General features: G+C 32.7%; 7 protein-coding genes across 7 annotated transcripts; 5 read left to right on the top strand and 2 right to left on the bottom strand.

Moving 5' to 3' along the window:
- Positions 1-196: 196 nt before the first annotated feature.
- Positions 197-3,273, bottom strand: Rab14 (RAS oncogene family member Rab14). Its single transcript, XM_070649461.1, has 6 exons — positions 3,025-3,273; positions 2,451-2,493; positions 1,984-2,068; positions 1,834-1,909; positions 1,703-1,770; positions 197-1,637 (listed from the first exon to the last, which is right to left on the bottom strand). The coding sequence occupies exons 2-6, from the start codon at positions 2,483-2,485 to the stop codon at positions 1,254-1,256; spliced, it is 648 nt and encodes a 215-aa protein (XP_070505562.1). The 5' UTR covers positions 2,486-2,493; positions 3,025-3,273; the 3' UTR covers positions 197-1,253.
- Positions 3,274-3,677: 404 nt separating this feature from the next.
- On the bottom strand, positions 3,678-5,297 carry LOC139097575 (growth hormone-inducible transmembrane protein-like). Its single transcript, XM_070649460.1, has 4 exons — positions 5,156-5,297; positions 4,836-5,046; positions 4,315-4,716; positions 3,678-4,200 (listed from the first exon to the last, which is right to left on the bottom strand). The coding sequence occupies exons 2-4, from the start codon at positions 5,029-5,031 to the stop codon at positions 3,794-3,796; spliced, it is 1,005 nt and encodes a 334-aa protein (XP_070505561.1). The 5' UTR covers positions 5,032-5,046; positions 5,156-5,297; the 3' UTR covers positions 3,678-3,793.
- Positions 5,298-8,351, top strand: RNaseZ (ribonuclease Z). The gene is made up of 3 exons (XM_070649459.1): positions 5,298-5,702; positions 5,763-7,497; positions 7,620-8,351. Exons 1-3 carry the CDS (start codon positions 5,479-5,481, stop codon positions 8,256-8,258), a joined length of 2,598 nt encoding a protein of 865 aa, XP_070505560.1. The 5' UTR covers positions 5,298-5,478; the 3' UTR covers positions 8,259-8,351.
- Positions 8,352-11,127: 2,776 nt separating this feature from the next.
- On the top strand, positions 11,128-14,212 carry LOC139097510 (uncharacterized). The gene is made up of 4 exons (XM_070649379.1): positions 11,128-11,440; positions 12,696-12,785; positions 12,852-12,899; positions 12,974-14,212. Exon 4 carries the CDS (start codon positions 13,433-13,435, stop codon positions 13,775-13,777), a length of 345 nt encoding a protein of 114 aa, XP_070505480.1. The 5' UTR covers positions 11,128-11,440; positions 12,696-12,785; positions 12,852-12,899; positions 12,974-13,432; the 3' UTR covers positions 13,778-14,212.
- LOC139097543 (uncharacterized) lies at positions 11,239-13,038 on the top strand. Its single transcript, XM_070649419.1, has 5 exons — positions 11,239-11,440; positions 12,696-12,699; positions 12,775-12,785; positions 12,852-12,899; positions 12,974-13,038. The coding sequence occupies exons 1-5, from the start codon at positions 11,239-11,241 to the stop codon at positions 13,036-13,038; spliced, it is 330 nt and encodes a 109-aa protein (XP_070505520.1).
- A 539-nt stretch (positions 14,213-14,751) lies between the features above and the next one.
- Positions 14,752-15,916, top strand: SpdS (Spermidine Synthase). The gene is made up of 3 exons (XM_070649378.1): positions 14,752-14,947; positions 15,031-15,568; positions 15,634-15,916. The coding sequence occupies exons 1-3, from the start codon at positions 14,817-14,819 to the stop codon at positions 15,832-15,834; spliced, it is 870 nt and encodes a 289-aa protein (XP_070505479.1). The 5' UTR covers positions 14,752-14,816; the 3' UTR covers positions 15,835-15,916.
- Positions 15,874-17,742, top strand: Gbeta5 (guanine nucleotide-binding protein subunit beta-5). The gene is made up of 5 exons (XM_070649377.1): positions 15,874-16,143; positions 16,203-16,445; positions 16,505-16,788; positions 16,855-17,259; positions 17,339-17,742. Exons 1-5 carry the CDS (start codon positions 16,026-16,028, stop codon positions 17,348-17,350), a joined length of 1,062 nt encoding a protein of 353 aa, XP_070505478.1. The 5' UTR covers positions 15,874-16,025; the 3' UTR covers positions 17,351-17,742.
- Positions 17,743-22,353: the final 4,611 nt, after the last annotated feature.

Below are 22,353 nucleotides of genomic sequence, written 5' to 3'. Positions count from 1 at the left end.
CTCTATAATGTTCTGCATCCTTGCACTGTTTTCTAACTATTTTTACTGTCTAATCTTAAATCGTATGGGAAACACAAAAAACCAAGGAAAATTCAATTATTTACAATTTTCAATTTTGAGGTTACGAGAAAAACTTCCTATAAAATTCAAAATCGAAATGTCGGTTAAAATTTTCAAAATTAAAAAGTCCTTTAAATTCGTCTGGTAAACCTTTATTTATACTTCATTCGATTATTATAATCAATTTTCTACATGTTTTGTTATACATAAAATTTTCTTCTTTAAGGAAACATTTTGGAATATATTTTTTTAAATTTAAATCATCCCTAGACAGTGATCGTCGTCGAACAATTTTCATGTCCATTTTTGGGGTATATTTAGTTATCCATTTTTATATACACATAAGAAAAATTAGATTTTAACAAAAAATATAATTAATTTGTTCATTGTCATGATACTAAAACAATTGATTCTTAATAAAAATGCAGCTTACTTAATAATTCATACATAAATCATATTTATATTGGCTTCAAACAGTTTCTCTATGTTTCAATGTGTTTTGTTCTGCAGATCCGCAAATAATATAGAATTAAATGTGAAAAAGAAATTAAGGAATGGAAAATAAATTTATCTATGCTAATTAGCTACATTACTCAATATCGTTACGAGCTTAACACTTCTACATTAATTTGATTGATATAAATTAGGATATTTAAATTAATCCATCGGATTTAATTTTAATCCATCGAATTTAAAACCAATCTTCAGATTATTCAAACATCCAGCATGTAAATCTATCCTGAACGTGACAAATAGCTTTTGTAGAATGGAAAATCTAATCAGATTAGTTCCTCAAAATATCCGGAACATGATCCGACACAATAAATTCGTTCAGGCATTGTATCAATATCTCACTGAAAACTATCATTCGTGCGTCCTTTCTTATGGATTATTATTTTTTTGTTATCATTTCAAGTAAGTATACAAATTTGAGAGTAGCGACATGAAAATGGAATACTGAATCATCACACATTGCATAGTAACAACAAAATATCATTATCGTTATATTATTATTTTTTTTATGTAATTCTCCATAACTAATTAACAGGAAAAGACTTTTTTTTTGGTATGGTCATGAAATTTCAAGGAGTCAAGAGTTTCAAAGAGTTTTCAGATATTAATGAACAAGCTCATTATTGGATTATATTGGTAATAAGTGGAAAAAAAACATAAATTTGTTGTTGATTTTAGAATTAGCAGGAACAATTGTCCTTATTTGTTTGAGTATCATCGGTTAATGACGTTCTGCCTTGCCGCTGTGGCTGCTTTTGTTGTACACCACTTTCCGCACTGTTCAGATCTAGTCTGCCGTCTTGGACGCTTTGATAAATTTTACGGGCTGTTTCCAAAAATGCTTCCTCAACATTCTGTCCCGTCATTGCACTTGTTTCAGCAAACATTAATCCATTCTCGTCGGCAAATTTCTTTGCCTCTTCATACGTCACTTCACGTGTTGATTCTAAATCTGACTTGTTACCAATTAAGAATATCACAGTCGATGGATTTGTTAGATTTTTTGTATCGGTCAGCCACGAGCTTAAGTGATTATATGTGGAACGCCTCGTAATATCATAAACCTACAATGACAATAATGGATATTAGTTCTGTGCTAGATCTAGCAACAAAGCATCAAATTACATACCATAAGACAACCAGCAGCTCCTCGATAATAAGAACGTGTTACAGCACGAAATCTCTCTTGGCCAGCGGCTAAACATATGAATGAAATTACGTGACTTTAATTAATTAAACATTAAATTACATTTCACTTACTGTCCCAAATCTGTAATTTGATCTTTTGCTTATCGACCTCAATTATTCTCGTTCCAAACTCCACGCCAATTGTATGCTATTTTAAAATTAGTAAATCTTGTATTAGATATGAAACCTTGACAATGGATATTAAATGATTTTTCTACATACCGGACATGATGCCATAAACTTCTTTTCAGTGAATTGATGTAATAGACAGCTCTTTCCAACCCCCATGTCTCCAATTATGATATACCTAAACGATAAAGTATGCTTTAAATGACATAATTGCATTCTAGATTTTATTGATTAAATGTGCACATAACATTCCGTTGAATGGAAAACTTTCCGTCAGGGAAAATTGTTTTAATATTAATCATATTGGAGTTAATGCATCGGATTAGAGTTGCAGAATAATGAAAAATTGAAAATAACGGCCATGAAAAATTTAAATTTTTTGAACAATTGCATAAAATTTGAATTTTTGAAAACCGTTTGTGGCAATTTTGGAATGTTTGGTTTCTGGATGTTGAGTCATTCCAAAGTTCCAGAGAAACAAATTGTATCATCATGACTAATACAAATTCTTAATTAACAGCTACAGAGTTCAATCAGAAATGTAATTATTTAATACTTACTTAAATATATAGGAATATGAATACGGTGCAGACATTATGGATACTAGAAAGATAGAAAAGAGTTTGTTATCTATTTAATTCCATCCATAATAGCCAAAATGAGACGAATTGTTTATTTAGTTTTATCAGCTGTTGGATTTCGCATTTTTTTCACTCACTCTTATCGATTGTATCATCGATTTTAGACTTAATTATACGGGATATTCTCGTTAAATTCTCATTCATGGTCAGACTTTATAAACTTTAGTCATGCACTAAGGAAAATTTTCACTTTACTACTCGATAAATATGTGGAATTACTTAAAACCTTGTTCATGGTTCAGCAAACATTTAAGTAATATTTTTTGATAATTTTACTAGACACAATAAGGAACATTATAAGTAGCACCAAGCTATTCAGTACATTACTGATAACTCTTTAGTATAAATAACAATGAAACTTTCATGTTCTACATAAACAGAAAACGTAAATTAAAAGAAAAAGAAATATATTTTTGATGATTCACTGGATTTGCTGATTTTTCGTTCATTTCGTCACTTTTCTTGTCACTAAATAGTTAATTCTGTTACTTACATTCCTTAACGTCCTTTAAAGCAAGCAAATTTTATGTAAACCTTCTTGTTCCTTTGTATTATTTAGAATTTAATAATTCGTCGATAAAAATAGTAGAGAAAATTTTTTCAGTCACTGGGGGACGTCAAGTGTTGCGAAAATGATTTGAAAATTTTATGGATATGGACAAACCTAACGCATTATCTGTTATTATCTTTGTGGATTAATTCTTTTGTGTATGTTGTTTTTATTGATTGTATGATAACATTTTTTGGCAAGCATTCACAAATTTATTACTGTTCCCTGTGTATTGGAGGTGAAAGTGACTGTAATTAATGTTATCTTGATCGTTGTGTCATAAAGGCGCTTAAGTCACTTACTCAATTGTCATTCGAGGACTTTTGGACCTAATGTTTTGAAATTTATTTGAATTTTTCCGTTAGATTTTAAATAGAATTAATTGCATGATGACAGAAAAGTGCGACACGATATCTTTTGTGGACGAAATGTACAACTTTTATGCCAAACTACCTAAGCTTGCTGTTCCACCTTGCCAGGATAGCGGGACAAGAAACTAAAGGACGTGTTCAGTTCAAAATATAATTTGAATTTGAAAAAACCGTTATATGGATGCTGCTCGATGTTAAAAATATTAATACTTAATACGCATTAAATTATCTTTTTCTAGATTATTCCACTTATGTACGTTTTATTATCATATTTATTCAGGACACAAAAAAATATATATTAACAGCCTTAAATTAAAAATAGAAATAGATCATAAATTAATTTACTTTCTGCGATTTCCACCGCCAGCTAAGATTGTGACAATTCTAATGAAAATATTGAGTGTATCTAAATAAATCGAAATGCTGTTATTGACTGGATCGTAAGGTGCAAAGCCATATGCTGGATGATTTTCTGCTCGTTTGATGATCTTTTGTGTATCATAAAGTAAAAAGCCAGAGAACAGCAATAATCCACCGTACAAGCTCATTGAGTATAAGGAAGCTCCCAATGCAGTTGCTGGCGATAGGAACATTGAGCCGATAGATGAGGCAAAGACAACACCGAGACCAATGGCAAGTGGGCCGCCCATATTAAGGAACTTCTCACTTGGTGCACAAACAGCTACTGTTGATAATCCTCCGACGATACCAGCTGTGTACCATGCTGCACGGAGCATTATTGGACCTCCTGCAAAATTAATTATTGTTTAATTACAGCTCAAATTATGAAATCTAGTGCAGTTCAAGGACATTTAAAACTGCGCATATCTCCCAGATTTCAACAAGTTTTCAATTAACTTACCAACAAAGCACAATGGAGCAACAACAGCACCCAAAATAGCTGAATGAACTGCCCATGCAAGCTGTTTAGTTCCGAGACCGGGTGAGTAAGGGATTGAACGAGCAACCATTCCGGAACCAATCATTAGGGCAAATGTTCCAATGATGCTCAACCATCCACCGCTTGAAACTAAGCGTAAGATCGATGGACTACGGAAAACAGCAAGTGCTGATAATGCAGAAATAGCAATTGATCCACCAAAATATAAATATGTGTCCTGAATTCGTTGCTTAACATGTTCTGGCCAAAGCATGGAATTTTCGAGAGCATTTGTTCCTTGCCCCATTCCAGCACCATAAAAGCATAAAGCTCCAAGACCTAAGATGCTACCGCCAGCTAAGGCTCCTTTTCCAATAGCAAAAGCTATAATTAAGTTAAAAATAGATTATTTATCATCAAATGTGCAACAAGTAAATGATTTAATTCTAGCAAATTTCATGAAATTAATAAACATCTTCTAGATAATTATAGAATTAGCATACCGTTAGGTCCAGCAGGTGCCATTGCACGTTCCTTAAGGGTCAATCGCTCATTGATTCGTTCACTTCTAGTTCGGTATTTTACATCTTCAGCAAATTGACGGAAAATTGTCTGGCGATTTTTAGGTAAATTTTGGATAGCGCTCTTGATAAATGCAGGATTAATCCTGGTTGTTGTGACTGCTAATCGTGATAACATCTCGAATTGAAAATTCTGAAAATTTCGCAAAAATTATGAAATGTCTTCGAGAATTTTCCGATTATTATGATTGCAATTTTCATGTGATTTAAGAAGATATCATGCAATCCTTGATGCTACTTACTTTCTTTTTAAGCTCTTTAAGTTGATTGTATAGTTTTTAGACTTGTTCACTGAGAATTTATAGTTAAAATAATTAAAATACTTTTTTTGCAAGTTTTATATTTACTTCAAGGGGAATATCAACTGAAATTTAAATTTAAAAAATCCGTTATGTCAGTAGCAAAAATATTTCATACCCCTGTTAAGTTTCTTTTGTTTTGATTTTGATTATCATGCTTTCCAAATTTATTTAAAAGTGAAGTTTATCAATAAATAAAGATTTCAAGAAGGAGGTGTTGATTAAATATAATAAAGTGATATATTCCGTCATTAGCAGCATATCGCATGAAAAGAATAAACTTATATGTCCGTAGATACTCAAAATTAATAGATATCCTTAAAACCATGCCGAAAGATACATCAGAACATCAATTAAATGCTCAAAAGCATAGAATTAGAATTAAGGAACGATCACAATTCTATTCACCTGGAACTGTCAATATACAAGTGTTAGGAAGCGGTGCTCGAGGAACTAGCAGTGCTATATATTTATTCTCCGAACAAGCAAGGTAAATATTACAAAATTTATGAAATCAACTTTAAGTAACAGAAACTTATGGCCTTTCTAGATACCTGTTCAACTGTGGAGAAGGAACTCAACGATTAGCTCATGAACACCGTACCAAGTTGACAAGAATGGAGCATATTTTTCTGACACGAAAGTCATGGCATCAAGTTGGTGGAGTTTGTGGATTATCCTTAACACTTCAAGAAATCGGAGTTCCAAAAATTAATCTCCACGGACCGTCTGGAATTGATGAAATTTTCGATGCAACAAAAAAGTTTGTTGTACTTAGAAACATGAAAGTGGAAACGCCAGAATGCAAAGACGGAGAATTTTGGGAAGATTCAGTCTTGCGAGTTAATTATGTACCATTACATAAAACCAAAACTGAGGAACCAGAAACACCAATAATTGAGGAAAGTAAGAAAGATAAAACTGATGATTGGACAGAGAAAGATCGACTAGAATATAACATCCAGGATGACACTACTGACTATTATGGATATGAAGAAAAGAATAGATTTAAAAACTTTAACAACAATCGAGAATCAGCTCAAAACAACTCAGCATCATCCAAAAATCAACAACATTCGTACTCAAAAAATTCAGATGTTGATGTCATGTCCTACATTTGTAAATTACAGCCTCGTCCTGGAACATTAAATTTAGAAAAGTGTGTAGAGTTAGGCGTTCGTCCAGGACCTTTATTAGGACGATTGAAAAATGGATTCGATGTAACTTTACCCGATGGATCTGTTGTAAAAGCTGACGATGTTAGAGGAAGTGCATGTCCTGGTGCAGTCTTTATTTTTGTTGATATTCCAGACATGAGTTATTTGCCAGCATTGCTAGAAAATCAGCGATTTGTAGCTCATCAAGCTGGATGTAAAAAGGAAGAAGACATGGCACTGGTCGTTGTCCATTTTTCACCACAAGAGATGATTGAGAATGAGCAGTATAAGAAATGGATGGATAAATTCTCACCAAGCACAACACATCTTATTGTCAATGAACGGAACACATTTACTGGATATTTTGCATCACATCGCATTCAACGTCAATTAAATGAAATCGATGATTTTGTGTTTCCAATGTTGAAGGAACCACATCCTTACATGCAAGTAAATGACATGACTATCGATGTATCGGAAATGGATGCAAGTCCATCAAAGAAATTTAAAATTGATGTTGAAGGAAATCGAGAAGATCGATTTTCTGACTATCCAGAACTAGGCATTCGTAGTTGCTTTCATTTACGTCCACCAAAAGGATTTGATCGATTTAAGGAACCTTATTCACATCCTGACAAAGTCATGGAAGAAACGTATGAAAATGCACCGGAACTGCGTGCATTGATTGATAACTTTAAGGCTGAAACCAGTAAAATATATACTAGAACTAAAGCTGAACGAAATAAGGAATTTCCAAAAGTTACAACATTCGGAACTGGATCTTGCATTCCGAACAAGACTCGAAATGTCTCAGCTAATTTAATTCAAATTTCGGCTGATAATTGTGCTATTTTTGATTGTGGTGAAGGAACTTTTGGACAAATTGTTAGATTTTTTGGACGTGACGGTGCTGATGAAATTCTTAAGAATCTACGATTAATTTATATTTCACATTTACATGCTGACCATCATTTAGGATTAATTAATATTTTGAATAGACGACGAAAGTTGACTGACGATAAAGTTATTTTGCTGGCACCAATTCAGATTAATTCCTTCCTTTCGTTCTATAACTATCGAATTGAGGAAATATTCAGCACATATGAGCTGTTTCCATGTTCAGATTTGGTGAGTTTCTAACGTATTTTTAAAATTTGAACTTTTTGAACAGAAATTCAAATTTTTGAAAATCGTTGAAATTTGAATTTTCCAAATTCGTTACTAATAATTTTATTTAATTTAATTTACAGATAAGTTGGGACGTTGATGAATCGAAAATTGAAGCTCTACAAAAGCGTTTAGGATTAGAAAAGATTCAGTCATGTTACGTCAAGCATTGTCCACACTCATTTGGTATATCCATCACAATGAAGAACGAAATGAAGTCAGACATGAATCCAAATGATACAGTCAAAATAACATACAGCGGTGATACAATTCCATGTGAAGATTTAATTAATATCGGTATGAATTCTGATATTTTAATCCATGAAGCTACTATGGAAGATGATTTATGGAAAGAGGCACGAATTAAAATGCATTCAACAGTATCGCAAGCAATTCAAGTCGGCAAGAAGATGCAGGCACGTTACTTGATTTTGACACATTTCTCACAGCGATATGCCAAAATTCCATTGATTGAAGACAAAGTCGACAAGAAAAACATCGCAATAGCTTTTGACAACATGGAAGTGACACTCAATGACCTTCCAAAAATGCATTTAATGTACGAGCCACTGAAAGTCATGTTTGCTGACCATTTTGAGCAAATGGAGAATAAAACGCTTCGGCGACGATACATCCAAGAACGAAAGATTGATGCTACTGCAACAAATGGAAATGGACATAACTCTGTTAAAAAGTTTAAGGCTACAGAAGGCGGTGACTGAAATTTGATGGATGAATTGTTATAAGAAAAGATTTTTTAACCAGTTATTGTTGATTTGAATTAAGAAAAACTATTAAAGCATTGATGAATTGAATTAGCATTTTATTTGTCTGGTGACATTCACAGATTGAATCTTTAGTTTTAGGAATTAAGTTTTCAGACAGTTCAAAAGACCGTTATTCCCTATTTTGAAAATTTAAAATTTTGAAAACCGCTTGTGCAGTTTTTTATTTAAATTTTAAAATTCCGTTAAATTTTGAAAGCTTGTGATTTGATCTCAATTCATCCACCACGAGCCATCAGTGATTTTTCGGTAAACAACATGACTAACTGCATCAAAATTCTATGGATACGCCTCAATTAATGAGAAATTCGTGGTTTCTTCTGTTTTTTGTCCTCGACTTGTTTATTATTGTTCGCAAATTTAGACAATGAACTTTTTTGGATATTCCATCAAGTAAAAAATGATGAGCATCTTAATTAATGGCAGTTCCGCGTCAAATCCAGTCACATGATAAATTTTGAATTAAATTCTTTTTCGGACACAATGAAGAGTTTGACAAATTGTTTAATCTTCTTTTTTTGGGTACGCTACATCAGATGTAAGTTGGAATTAAGAAGCTGTTTTAGCAAGTCATCCTACCTGACAAGGAAATTACCAGAAACGAGTTTTTCTCGATTTTTATCATAAACACAACGTCATCAATGGATATCCACAATCAATGACCGCTTAAGAAGAAGAAAATGTCAAAAACAGAATCAAGATAGATCTAGACATGCTGTGACTCATATATTTTTTCGGAATTTCCTGGCATTGAAAAACAGTCTTCAATGTCGTATAGATGAACTTGTATGCTTTATGTAACAATAACAACATAAACGCAGCACAATAGGATGTAAATAAGATAAAGAAATAAATAATTAAATATGCATGTTAACTAAGTACACATTTGTCTAATTAAACGTGTGAAAATGGCACAGATTAATGTGATTGTTTACCTTTTTATTGATGGAGCACATTTTCATGACCAAAGTCATTAACAGAGCGATTGAGGAGGTTTTTTGCGTTTTTAACATGCTTTGTTGTTGTTTTGGATGTATTTTGATGGATAGACGCTTTATCTTTGACAAATAAAGAGGCTGGTACTTGTGATAATTCGAGAATTTCAAGCATAACCTGAATTGAAGTCTTCCGATTTAAATTTGTAAACAAAAATAAATCCTAGGATTAAATTTTAATCCCTGGATTTAATTAATCCTTAAATTCCAAATTTTCCCTAAAAATTCTCATAAAATCTGCTGTAATCTACAACTTCCAATTAAATGTAATTAAATCACTTCACAACAACTTCCTGAAGTTGCAAATCATCTACATTTACATCTTTATTGTCTGACAAACAGACGATCTCCTCTACATGGTTCATTGATCTCGCTTAAATTATAATTGAACTTGACCTTCAACGCAATAAATAAAGAATAATCATCCACACGTGATTTCTTTGCAAAACTTGCTGAATACAATTGTATAGAACTTGCCAAACAAATCAAATTGCTTCATTATTTTATTGTTGACAGAAATATTATTAAAATTGGTGGAAATTTAACAAAATCTACAATTTTCCTAATTAAGCTTTTGTTTATGAATAACAAGCTTCATCTTTATGGTTTTGAGATGAGAACAAGGTAGCAAGAAGACAAATAAATTGTTTTTTATTGCTTGATTGATGGTGGTTCTGTGTACGTCTATTATTGTTTATTGCCTGAAATTTGTGATCATTTTGTGTTTAACACTTCTTTTGGATCTTTTGGAAGTTAAATATTCAATCATGAATTTGCTAGAAAGTAGTTAAATAGAGAAGAGCTTTCTAAATTATTTAAAACTTTAACGGTTTTCAAAAATTTGAATTTTAACAAAAAAAAAAATTCAAATTTTTTCATCAAAAAATAATTTTTGTCAAAATTTTGTTCATTCACCGAATCTCACTGGTTCATTGACTTTTAAGCCTTAACTAGCTGAACATACACAGAATAACATCAAGGAAGTATTCTTTCCAATTCAATACCAAAGTGATCTTCAACACAATTCCTTTTTCGTTCAAAAACTGTTTTAATAAAGTCCATACCATTAGAAGATGAAGTGGATTATTATCCCATAGAAATGTTAATTTAAGAATTTTGCATTCTTTATGAAAGAAAGAATCTTAATGAGAAAAGTGTCATCATCGAGAATCCGCGTGATGGGTAATTTTTATATCGAATAAATTTGCATTTGTAATAAGGATGAAAAAAAAACATTTCTAATTGTTATTGACTTCTTAGTGACGATAGTAATGCATAAATTAAGGTCAATAATAAAGTAAACACGATTATTAGCTTTTATAATTTATTTCAACGGAAATAATTTGAATTTGCGTCGTTGAAGCGATGCTTTAAAAATGAATGTCCGTTAAAAATTCAAATTTGTAATTTCCGTTACAAAAATTTTAATTGCAAATTATAATTGAATTATTCTTAGTCACGTCTGGATCCACAGCACTAAACGCAAAACAAATTTTCCGAACCTTCACATTGATTCATACACGAAAATTACAAAACAACATGAACTTGTGATTTTTGACACCTCACACCTCAGTATAGTCAGTAAAAGTAGTCATAAGCTTCCATCACATGGCCCCTCTCTATATGTGGATCAATTATTTTTGTTACGGAATTTGATCGCTATAAACAAAATTTGATCGGGGATTTTTTTCTTTCTTTTCTTGCGCATTGATATTATTTCTGGTGGACATTTTTGTACAAACTTGTTTCCACGATTGTAACGTTTTGGTATTGATATTTACCTCAGTTTTCCGCTCACGTATAAAAGATTCTTCCAGTTGCGTTCTAGAGTTTAGTCTATCTGTGGAAATCAGTGTGTAAACATAAAGGAACTAAATCAGAGCAGATTGTATTCTAATATTTAAGTAAATAGAGACATAAAGATGGGAATTTACGTCAAAATCTTTGCCATTATGGCTGTCTTGTGTGCGGTCAGTGCCTTACCAGTTGAGCAAGTCAATGAAGTTAATCAAGTTGAACAATTAGCGGCGGTAGAAGGCTCACCAATCACAGATAATGAGGATTCAGGAGATTTACTGGTGAGAGACAAAAGACATCACCGACATTATGGATATTATGGATATGGTGAGAGAACTTAATGACGTTAGAACTAAGACGAGAAATTTTATAATTGGCACAAAACATGTTCGTGGATCTTGCATCATCGCAAGACATTCTTTTACCAAATTATTTGTTTTGAATTTTAAAGTTGGAATTGCCATTCGTGCGTGGTGTTTCTAGCCATAATAAACATTTACACTTTTAAGGCAAAGATTTAGTCAGACGCGGACAAGAGTAAATACCAAGAATCTGCCTTTGTTTACTTAATTTACGATCAAAATATATTCTATTGAGGAAGTGTTAAAAAGCTTGAACTGCACACCTTTAAATGGAAAGCTTGTTCTTTCTGCGATTTATCAAAAAATGGCATAAAATTAGTTTAAATAGCAAATGGCACAGAACCTGGTGCAATTAAATTTTGTTAGAATGTGGTTTGATGCTTGACATTCTTAAAATTCCAGTTCAGAAACTGCAAAATCAAGTCAAATGAGGTAATTAAGACTAATGTTAAATGTCTGGATGATATGAGGCTCCATTTGGAAGCAATTTTGTGTTTATAGTCTATTACGAATCCATTTGGATGTCCTTACTTAATTTGTGCCTTTAGGGACGAAATAAAACAACATAATCATCTTTATACCATCTATTATTTGTAAATTTTTGGAATATCATTGCGTAAACATGACTTCTTCACGCTGCTTGCCAAAAACGAAAAATCCGGAATTTCATAGGTCATTAACCGGTGTGATCATTTATCAAAGCATGCGGTGTAAAGGTTGTTTTGATATGTTTTGTACCGGCTGAAGAAAAAGGTCGTCATACGCACTGGACTGTCAATTTCCTTCTTCCGATAATAATTTATTCAAGTGATATTTCAAAAGTTTGTGCTATAAAAAATAATTGAATTAATTATTTATTTAAGTCCAATATTTAAGTTTTATGTGCGATGGTATCATGATGATTTAGCAATGAGTGTTGTAAGGTCTTGTAATTTCACGGAAGAGATAAAAACCTTAAGGTTTTGTGTTACAATTGAATGATGTTTATTCTTTAGAGTTCAAAATAATTAAGATGTTTATTCTTCGGAGTTCAAAAACAGACTGAACTTTTGTATGGAAAGGGGTCTTCAACTATGCACAATAAATAATATTCAAATCTCAAATGAACGTTAAGGGAATTCAAATTAATTCATGTGCCACTTACTTAAATTTATCGTACCTATTATTTGAATTGAATCGTTAGTTCCAACCTATAAACTAACTCAATTTCTATTTTTCAGGAGGGTAAGTCGAAGTTTATTTTGATTTTTCAGCTGATTTTTAACATCTTTTGAAACATTTTTGATGGAAATATTACAGATTTCCAATAGGTAAGATAGCCTTGATCAGAATTTTGAATATTTTAATTAATCGTATATTTACTTAATCTTCTTCAGGTGGATATTATGGTGGATACTACCCTTACTCTTATGGATATCCATATGGTAACTTCAATATCTTTTAATTTAATGTCTTTTGTTTATATTAGCATACTAATGCGAATATCTATAAATTTCAGGTGGCTACGGATACGGCTACGGATATCCAGTCGGATTTGGAGGATATGGAGGTTTCTGGGGTTAAATACTGAGATTCTAAACATCATTCATTACCATTTTCGGGAATATTTTTTGATGGCATCTTCTTCATTACTTTAAGCCACACATCTAGCAGGTTTTTCATAGTGATACTCTAATGTTTTTGTGAATAATGTCCATTCTTCTTAAATAAAGTTCAAAATATGATTAGTCAATACAAAGAACATTTTGGAAATTAGCACTTGTGATATTTTTAGGCAGGAGGAATCATCAGCATAAATATAAAGCCATTATGATTCATTATAATAACATTGACTTTATGGAAGTTGTTACTTTTTCTAATTATCACTTCTATTCTCATTGGATATTGTCATCTTATAAAAGAAATTGATAGAGACGAATATCCATCAGTTTGAATTTTGACAAGAATCATTATCGACATGGCTAATTTATCGTATATCTTATTTTTCGTTGTGATTACATTTGTTAGTGCCTTTCCAGATCGTGTAATCCTTCCTGCAAACAATGGATCACCAACAGTTGTAGTTGTTAAGCAGCCAAAACCAGTTGTTGTTCAACCTGCACGTCAAGTTGCTCCACAAAGACCAATAGTCGTACAACAACCAGGAAGACCAATTGTTCAACAAGGTCCAATCAAACCAAATGCAAGACCAGTCGTTGTCGTTCCACAGCAAGGTCCAAAAGTTGTTGTTGTTCAGAAACAACCTACCGTAGTTGTTCAAAAACAGCCACAAGTTGTTGTTGTGCCATCAAGAAAATTTTAATAGAATTCTCTTTAAATCACTCCGATGGATAAACATCAGATATTCATTTTTTATCACAATCCGCTTTCGTAATTCTATTCAATTAACACATTATCGTGTATGTGCTTATAAAACTCAGTGATTTATAGATATTTCGATTAGTTTTGACTCAATAAAGCTTTGAAAATGATAAAATATATTGTGCTGATTTGTGTGTTGCTGCTGTTCATTGAAATTTGTGTATCGAAGCCTCAAATTGTTTCAGTGGCTTGGCCAGGCGGAGGATATTATGGAAATTTCTACCCATTTGCTAGAAGACGTCCTGTTGTCGTGGTGAATCCTTACATTCCACCTCCAGTTCCGGTTTATTCACCATATTATTATTACTATTGAACAGTGCAGTGCCTGATGTATATTTACAACAATAAATCAACAATTTGTTAATTACTAACTTAATAGTTGTCAGTTCTTATTAAAATGCAAGCTTGTTAATTGAAACTTGAGATTAAAATTTACATTTTTCGGGGAATTTTTTGATATTTTATTAGAACTTGTGCAGTTTTACAGGAATAATGTGCTGTGTCTGTTGAAATGTTGTTTTATTGACTTTTCTACTTCCAGATAGTAGAAGTTTTGAGAATTCAAAGGTCATAGTTCAAATAACCTCACTTTTTTGTTGACATAATTTGAAAATGTGTAAGTTGTGGACTTCCAGGTTGATAAAGTTTCTTTTCGAATTATCAACAATGAATCAGTATGTAAACAAGTTCTTAGATAGTCTTAAGTTAAGTTCCAGTTAGATTCTCACAAGACATCCAATGCGCTTTATTTGTCATAATTTATGATTAACCAAGTCAGTTCAAATTTCTCCGTATTCCAATAATGTTTGTACATTCTCTCAATGTTTTTTGTGTACTTTATGTCTCTCATACACAGAACTCTCATAATGCTGATAAGAACAAAGAGAGTTAATCACATTATCTCAAACTAACTGTTTTTGTCAGTACTAACTCAACTTTCGGCAGCATAAGTTTCAAAAAATCAGTTCCCAAATTTTGTGATGGATAGTCTTGTAAAAGGATGGTTCAGTGAAATCACTGATCTTTGGCCAGGTCAATGCTTTTCATTGAAAGTCAATAAAGTTATTCATGAAGAAAAATCAGAATTTCAAAATATAAAACTCGTTGAGACGTAAGTATTTTGTGGATGATCAACCTTTTGACCTTGATTTTACTATAAAGATTCTCACATGCTTTTTTTTATATATTTTACAGCGACACATATGGACGAGTTTTAATTCTCGATGATGTGATTCAATGTACGGAACGTGATGAGTTCGGGTACCAGGAACTGATTTCAATGATTCCAATCTGTGCTCATCCAAATCCAGAAAGAGTTTTGATTGTTGGTGGCGGAGATGGCGGTGTTGCCAGAGAAGTCGTTAAACATCCAGCTGTCAAGGAAGTTTATCAAGTTGAAATCGATGGACGTGTTGTTGACTTGTCCAAAAAGTATTTACCATTTATGGCATGTGGATTTGATTCACCAAAATTGAACTTGACAATTGGCGACGGATTTGAATTTATGAAGAATCATAAGGAACAATTTGATGTCATTATTACTGACTCAAGTGATCCCGTTGGACCAGCTGTTTCACTTTTCCAAGAGTCATACTTCCAGTTGATGAAGAATGCATTACGGCCAGGGGGAATTGTATGCTCACAAGGCAGTAGTTTCTGGATTGATGTAAAACACGTGAAGGAAACAATCGACGCATGTGGCCAACACTTTAAAAATGTGTCATATGCTTGTGTAAGACAGTTAGCACATATTTTGAGACTTGCTGTTAATTAATCTATGTAATTTTACATTTTTAGGCTGTCGTTCCATCATATCCATGTGGAAATATCGGTTTCGTTATTGGATGTTTAGATGAAAATATCGACTTGAGTAATCCAGTCCATAAATTCACAAATGAAGAGGTTGACAAGTTGAACTTCCGTTACTATACAACAAAGGTTCATCAGGCTGCATTTGTATTGCCACGATATGCTGAAAAGGCATTAGATCTCAGCTGAAATACAATATTGTTTATAAAACAGCAAGTAACAATAAAGAGCACATTTCCATTTCACACAACGGAAAAAAGTTTTTAAAAATCTAATTCTATTGGCGCACGCGCGCTTCCATTTTCCAATTTTCTTTGGAGAAAAACAAAAAACAAGTTTTTTGTGTTTGCATTTTTCAGTCAAATTAAAGCACAAAAAAAATGTCTGAATCAAATCAAGTAAATAATTCTGGTGATAAAGTGGCTAGTCTAATGAAGGAAGCTGAAAACCTGAAGCAAAAGCTTGAGGAAGAACGTCAAAAGCTTAATGATGTCACACGTAAAAGAACTTTTTAGATAATTTTCAAGGACTTTTCAGTAAATTCCCAAATTTTTCAGTCTCATCAATTGCTGATCGATTGGAGATGATAAGTTATCTTAATATTAAGCCTCGTCGCATATTGAAGGGACATCAGGCTAAGGTTTTATGCAGTGATTGGTCGCCTGATAAAAGACACATCGTAAGTAGCTCTCAGGATGGAAAGTTAATTATTTGGGATGCATTTTCTACTAATAAGGAACACGCACTTACAATGCCAGCAACTTGGGTCATGAGTTGCTCATACTCAACTTCCGGAAATGGTAAATTCTAGATTTCTGGAAGTTACTGGATCTTTTTGATACATTTTAAAACTTTCTAGCTGTTGCATGCGGAGGACTTGATAATAAAGTCACTGTATATCCAATAACAACTGAAGAGGACATCTCCTCTCGCAAGAAGACAGTCGGTACTCATACAAGTTACATGAGTTGCTGCTTATTTCCAAATTCAGATCAACAAATTTTAACTGGTAGCGGCGATTCCACTTGCGCTTTGTGGGATGTTGAGTCAGGTCAGTTATTACAAAGCTTTCATGGTCATTCAGGTGATGTCATGGCCATTGATCAAGCACCGAACGAAACTGGAAATACATTCGTGTCTGGCGTAAGTAAATTAAGCATTTGTCCATAATAAATTAATTGATCTTTTCCTTGATATTGAATTATATAGAGTTGTGATAAAATGGCATTTATTTGGGACATGAGGACAAGTCATGTCGTACAATCATTTGAAGGACATCAGTCTGATATTAATAGCGTTAAATTTCATCCAAGTGGTGATGCAATTTCGACAGGCAGCGATGATTCAACATGTCGCTTATTTGACTTGAGAGCCGATAAGGAAGTTGCAGTTTATAGCAAGGAAAGCATTATCTTTGGAGTAAATTCTGTCGATTTCTCAGTTAGTGGACGTCTCTTATTTGCCGGCTATAATGACTATACAGTCAATGTTTGGGACACACTAAAAAGTCAACGCGTTTGCCTTTTATATGGCCATGAGAATAAGGTTTCATGTTTACAAGTTTCTCCAGATGGAACTGCTCTTTCAACTGGCAGTTGGGATTTCACATTAAGAGTAAGTCGTAGCTGCATGCAAAAAAAATATTGTTTACTTCTTTCCTTCAATGAAATTTCAATTCTTTTGTTGCTTTCAGATTTGGGCTTAAGCACATACATGCGCGCGCAATATAAAGCTGTTATTGACCATCAGTATTCATTCACGAATCTGTCTATTTCGACTTCTCATTTTTGTTATTTTTTATTTTATAAACATGTTTACAAAATATGTGTAGCTCTAAGCATATACAAGATATGAATCATCGTGTTATTAACATTGGGAAATGCCGAAATTGTCGATGATCTTTCGAGTATTTTCAGAATGATCAGCATGAATCAAAATAATGATAATAACCATGACAAAAGGAACTAACAATTGAAGATCTCTCAAGTGTTGAAATTACCAAATATTACCAAAAATCTTCTTTAATGATGTTACTTATTCCTCATAAATTCTCTATTCTATAGAAGTTCTATAAATAATATAATTAGGTATCGAATAAAGAACACAATAAAGTAAAAAATTATTTAGAAAATAATAACAATATCCATTTCATTTGATTATATCAGTGGTATGCTACCTATATGTCCAGGCTGGAGTTCGAAGTCGACCCAAGACGACTCGACTCCATACAAAATCCGAGTCGACTTCGACCTATGATCAAACACTCTGAGTGTGGCGCCAAAAACTTTTAGAAACCCAATGAATCTTATATCGTGTACGGTTTTAGTCGACGCTTACCATCAAGATGGTGTACCACTTACTTTGCTGGCCGTATAGATCATCTGCGATCCTTTCCTTCAGATGTCGCCTGCAACTGCCCCAAACGCAGGCTTCCGCTTGCCAATTTCTAATACCAAATGCAATCCTGTCTCTGTCAACAGCTTCCTTTCATGAAAATGATAAGGTTGTCCACCACTACCGGATGCCGGATATCAAGAATTAAAAACAATAACAACTTTTTTATTACCTAAATCTAATTAAGTCTTGTTGTTGTTATTTAGATATAATTTAAATTAGTGTAGCATAAATAACAACTACCTTGGGGTTTTTTCTTGTGTCTAGACGAACATGCTAAGTGGATTTAATACCGTCAAAATTAACACACCGGCTAATAATTAATTATTAGTCGAATGTTTACAGAAATGAGATGTCCAATAATGACGAAGCATTTTCGCGACAAAATCTTAAGTTCCAATTCCTTTGACATATTTACTTAAAGCTCTGTTATTTAATAATTTACTATTTGTAGGCGTAAAGAAAGGCAATTGGATACTTTTATGGATTAAATGGACTATTTTCTTGAAATGAAGACAATAATGTCCATGGATGTCTATATACGACTAAAATAAACGCCTATTTCCCTTGATCCATAAAGTAAGATGTAGAATGTGCAGTACTAAAAGTCGATTGTTGTTCCTTATGATACTCAATATAGGAATTTGTTAATAAAAATTCACTTACCTTAAAGAATCGCAATTTGGTAAATATTAAATATTTTGCGTCGAAGGTAACTTTGATTTAAGTCTTCAAATCAGCAAAGTTTATAGGGATTTGCGTGTTTCATGACATTTAGCAGTAAGTTCAGCATTTGTACTTCCGTATTAAGCTTTAAACGAATTGTTTACTTCGGAAAATGAGGTTCGTCAAATTGTGTCATTCAGGATCTCTTTTACAGTTCAGCCCTTTTACTATCCTGTTCATTGTTGATCATCCCTTAGAATCCTTCGATTCTCTATCAGTGCTGTTCTATATCACTAAATCTGACTCACATAATTGCTATTTTCTGAATCAACAGTCTATTCCGACGCAAATTCTAAAGAGCAATTGAAGATTCATTGAACTGTACATAAAGGAGTATTAAGAATGAAATTGCAGTGAATAAAATCTTACCAAACGAGTGCTGAAGCATGAAATAGCAATCTTAATATTCATAAATAATAGTCGGATTTACCCCAATGGCATATGATGGCGATATTATTTACAGTCATTCGATTTTCTTCTAGATCATCTTTGTTCCTACATTCATTTAATAGTCAATAAAGAATTTACTTGGAATTTATGATTCAGTCTTTGACTTGTTGATACATAACAAAGTATCAGTTCCTTACTGACTTATTTTGATATACAAGAAATGACTTGAAGGTTGTTGATGATTTATTGAACTCAAAGGACAGCTTATTATGTGTCGTTATGAAAAAACCCAAATTTGATGATTGTAGGAATAACAAGAGTATCAAGGAATAATTGAGGTTCTCCCATTAGATAGTGATACTTATGTTTGACTGATGTATTAAGTTCAGCAGGGTTGATTTGTTGTTTATTTCATCTTTTGTTGTTCCTTACTGGATGATATATTCTGATATTCTCAATTGTGCATATTCAACATTGTATATCCAGTTAATATGCATAAAACTAGTACATATCTCTTCAAAATCTGTAATCAATCCTAAATCCAAGCAATACCAACCCTGAGAATCAATAAAATGATATCCTAGCATGCCTAATCTCCGCTCCTTCGTGGGATTTTTACTATCATACCCAAAACCTCCTCATATTTCTGGGTGGACACTCAAAAATTAAGTATAAAAAGACCTTCAGATCCAAAGCCAGTCATCAGTCACAGCATTCGCTTCTAAACAAATCAAAAGTTTAATTCAAAGTTTTAAAAAAGTGAAAAAATCATCCAAAATGAAGTTCTTGATTGTACTTGCATTATTTGTCGTTGCTGCATATGCACAAAACGAAGAACCAGCTCATCATCATCATGATCCAGCATCAGCTAGTTTGAATCCTGTCCATATTGTAAGAGATCCAGAAAGTGTCGAACGTGCTAGACGTCAAGGTGAGTAATGCTATAGAACAGTGATGGGCAAGTAGTTTCGATCGAAATCAAGTGAAACCGATTGCACAATAATTCTAGCTGAATCTTGGCAAGGTCATAAATTAAAATCGTAGAATGAATTTCACTTGTTAGTACAAATTTGCTTATTAATTAGCAGAATTTTTTGTAGTGAATAATCTCGTATATTTATTATTAAAGTAAACTCTGGTGTTAGCATGTGTAGTTTGTTTACCTGTTTACGTTTTAACTGCTTTCAAAACTTTGATGATTGCTGGAAAATTAAGTCGGTTCTTTCCCATTTTTAAATTGACAATTTACATAAAAAGTTCAGGAGAATCTCGAAATTATGGACTTTGGTGAAATCAACTGCTGTTTCATGCAATATCATATGACATAATTCAATGACTTTGCTATTTTTCGTTAAAGAGCTTACAACAAGCTTCTTAATATTCAATAATCGTAAAGAAATGGAAATGAATTTAAGAAATTTATTAAGGTTGCATGATTCGACATAATTTACCATAATTTCTGGATTATCTGATAAGTTATGAGGTCAAATTTAAGAATGGAATGTAGTGGCTTACCAAAAAGTTCTGGATTTTCATTCGAACATTGATTCTCAAAAGAACCAGAAGAATCACTTTAATTTGAACAAAACATCTGGTCGGATCTGGTCAAAAAGTTATTAAACTACAATCACAATCGAAACATTCAATGTGCACTTGATTGGTATTTCTCTGGAAGGTCAATGTCATGCACTTGGGGAATTTTATTTTTAAAACATATTTCTTAAGATTGCGACAAATTTACTAAATGTTTCTCATGCACATATTTAGGAGGATTCTTTGGATCGTTCGGCCGTCCATCTGGTAAGTACATGTTAATGGTCTAAAAAGACTTACCTGATCAGTAGAATGCAGCGAATCGTATTGTTTGCCGTGAAAGTGAAGCGATATCATTTGTCACGGTGTCGCCAGAGCAGCTATGTGTCTTACAGTTAATACGGCAACGAAGCGGTCCCTTGGCGAATACATTGTGCTGATCGGATCAGCGGTCTTTTAAATGGGATTTTCTATGCTGCAATGTTGTCCAAATTGTGAAAATGACTTGAATTGCATGGTTTGTGCAGTTTTGTTCGTGGCTTACTACCAAGATGTGATTTGACAGCTTGGACAACACTGATCTAAAGTGATTCAAAGATTTGTCCAGAGATCGAAGTCGACTCGGATTTTGTATTCAAAAAGTCGATTCATGTCAACTCGACTCCATACAAAGTTTGAATTGACTTCGATTTCTGGATTTGTCTATGATGACCAATCACCCATCCCTCACCTAAGTCCCTAATTTCAAACTAAATCAAATTCTGCATTCATATTTTTAGGTTTCGGATACAGTGGATATCCACCATCAAGTAAGTTGAAATTTGTTTTCAAAAAATATGTTTACGTCTTCCAAAACTTAATGAATCATAATATGTGATATATGGAATAATGAAACCATAAATTCTTCAATGCCTTAGACGTGCACTTGTTCACATTAATCCATTAAATCACTTTTATAGTTTACAAATTTGTTAATTACTTGTATTTTCTAATTAATTTGCAGATGAATATGGGTAAGAATAATGAAGATTGTTATTATTTTCATCACTTTTAATCAACTTTTATATCCCAATTATTAATCATCATGTCAATTATTTACAGAGGGTAAGTCACAATTAATTTATTGCAACTTTTCATAATTTAATGATAATTTATTTCGAATTAATCAGATACTACAGACCTCATGCTCACAAGATTGTTTATTGGGGAAAATAAATCACAAGAAGATCAAGATCAAGCCTCAATATGACTCACCATGCTGCAGTTTCTCTGGTTTAGGGATCGGAATAATCTATAACCTTTCATGATGTACATCATATATCCAATTATACTTTATGTCCAATAAATATTTGTTTAAACAATTTCGCAATTAACCAAAAAAATTTTAAGTTGTCGTTCAGGTTTTTAATGATCCGGAAAGAACTGCTTGTTTTCAGATAAAGCACATTATGAAATTCAATAACTTGAGTGACTGATGGACTCTCTTTGGAACAATACAATCAATTTACAGAATTGCATCAATCGCAATTTCTTTACAGCTGTTCAAACTATAAATAAGCACAACAATAACAAAAAGGTGATTCCCGCGCCAACTCATTTCGAAGAAAGTCGTACAATTTTCTCCGAAATTCCTCAACATTTCTTCCATATGTAAGTTAATTAATA

The sequence above is a fragment of the Chironomus tepperi genome, unplaced genomic scaffold, assembly GCF_022539635.2.
Source record: "Chironomus tepperi strain 1889 unplaced genomic scaffold, CSIRO-AGI_Ctep_v1 contig_424, whole genome shotgun sequence".
In the NCBI taxonomy this organism is placed as follows: Eukaryota; Metazoa; Arthropoda; class Insecta; order Diptera; family Chironomidae; genus Chironomus; species Chironomus tepperi.
The sequence above is the reverse complement of the archived record's forward strand: the minus strand, read 5'-3'. Positions and strand labels throughout refer to the sequence as shown.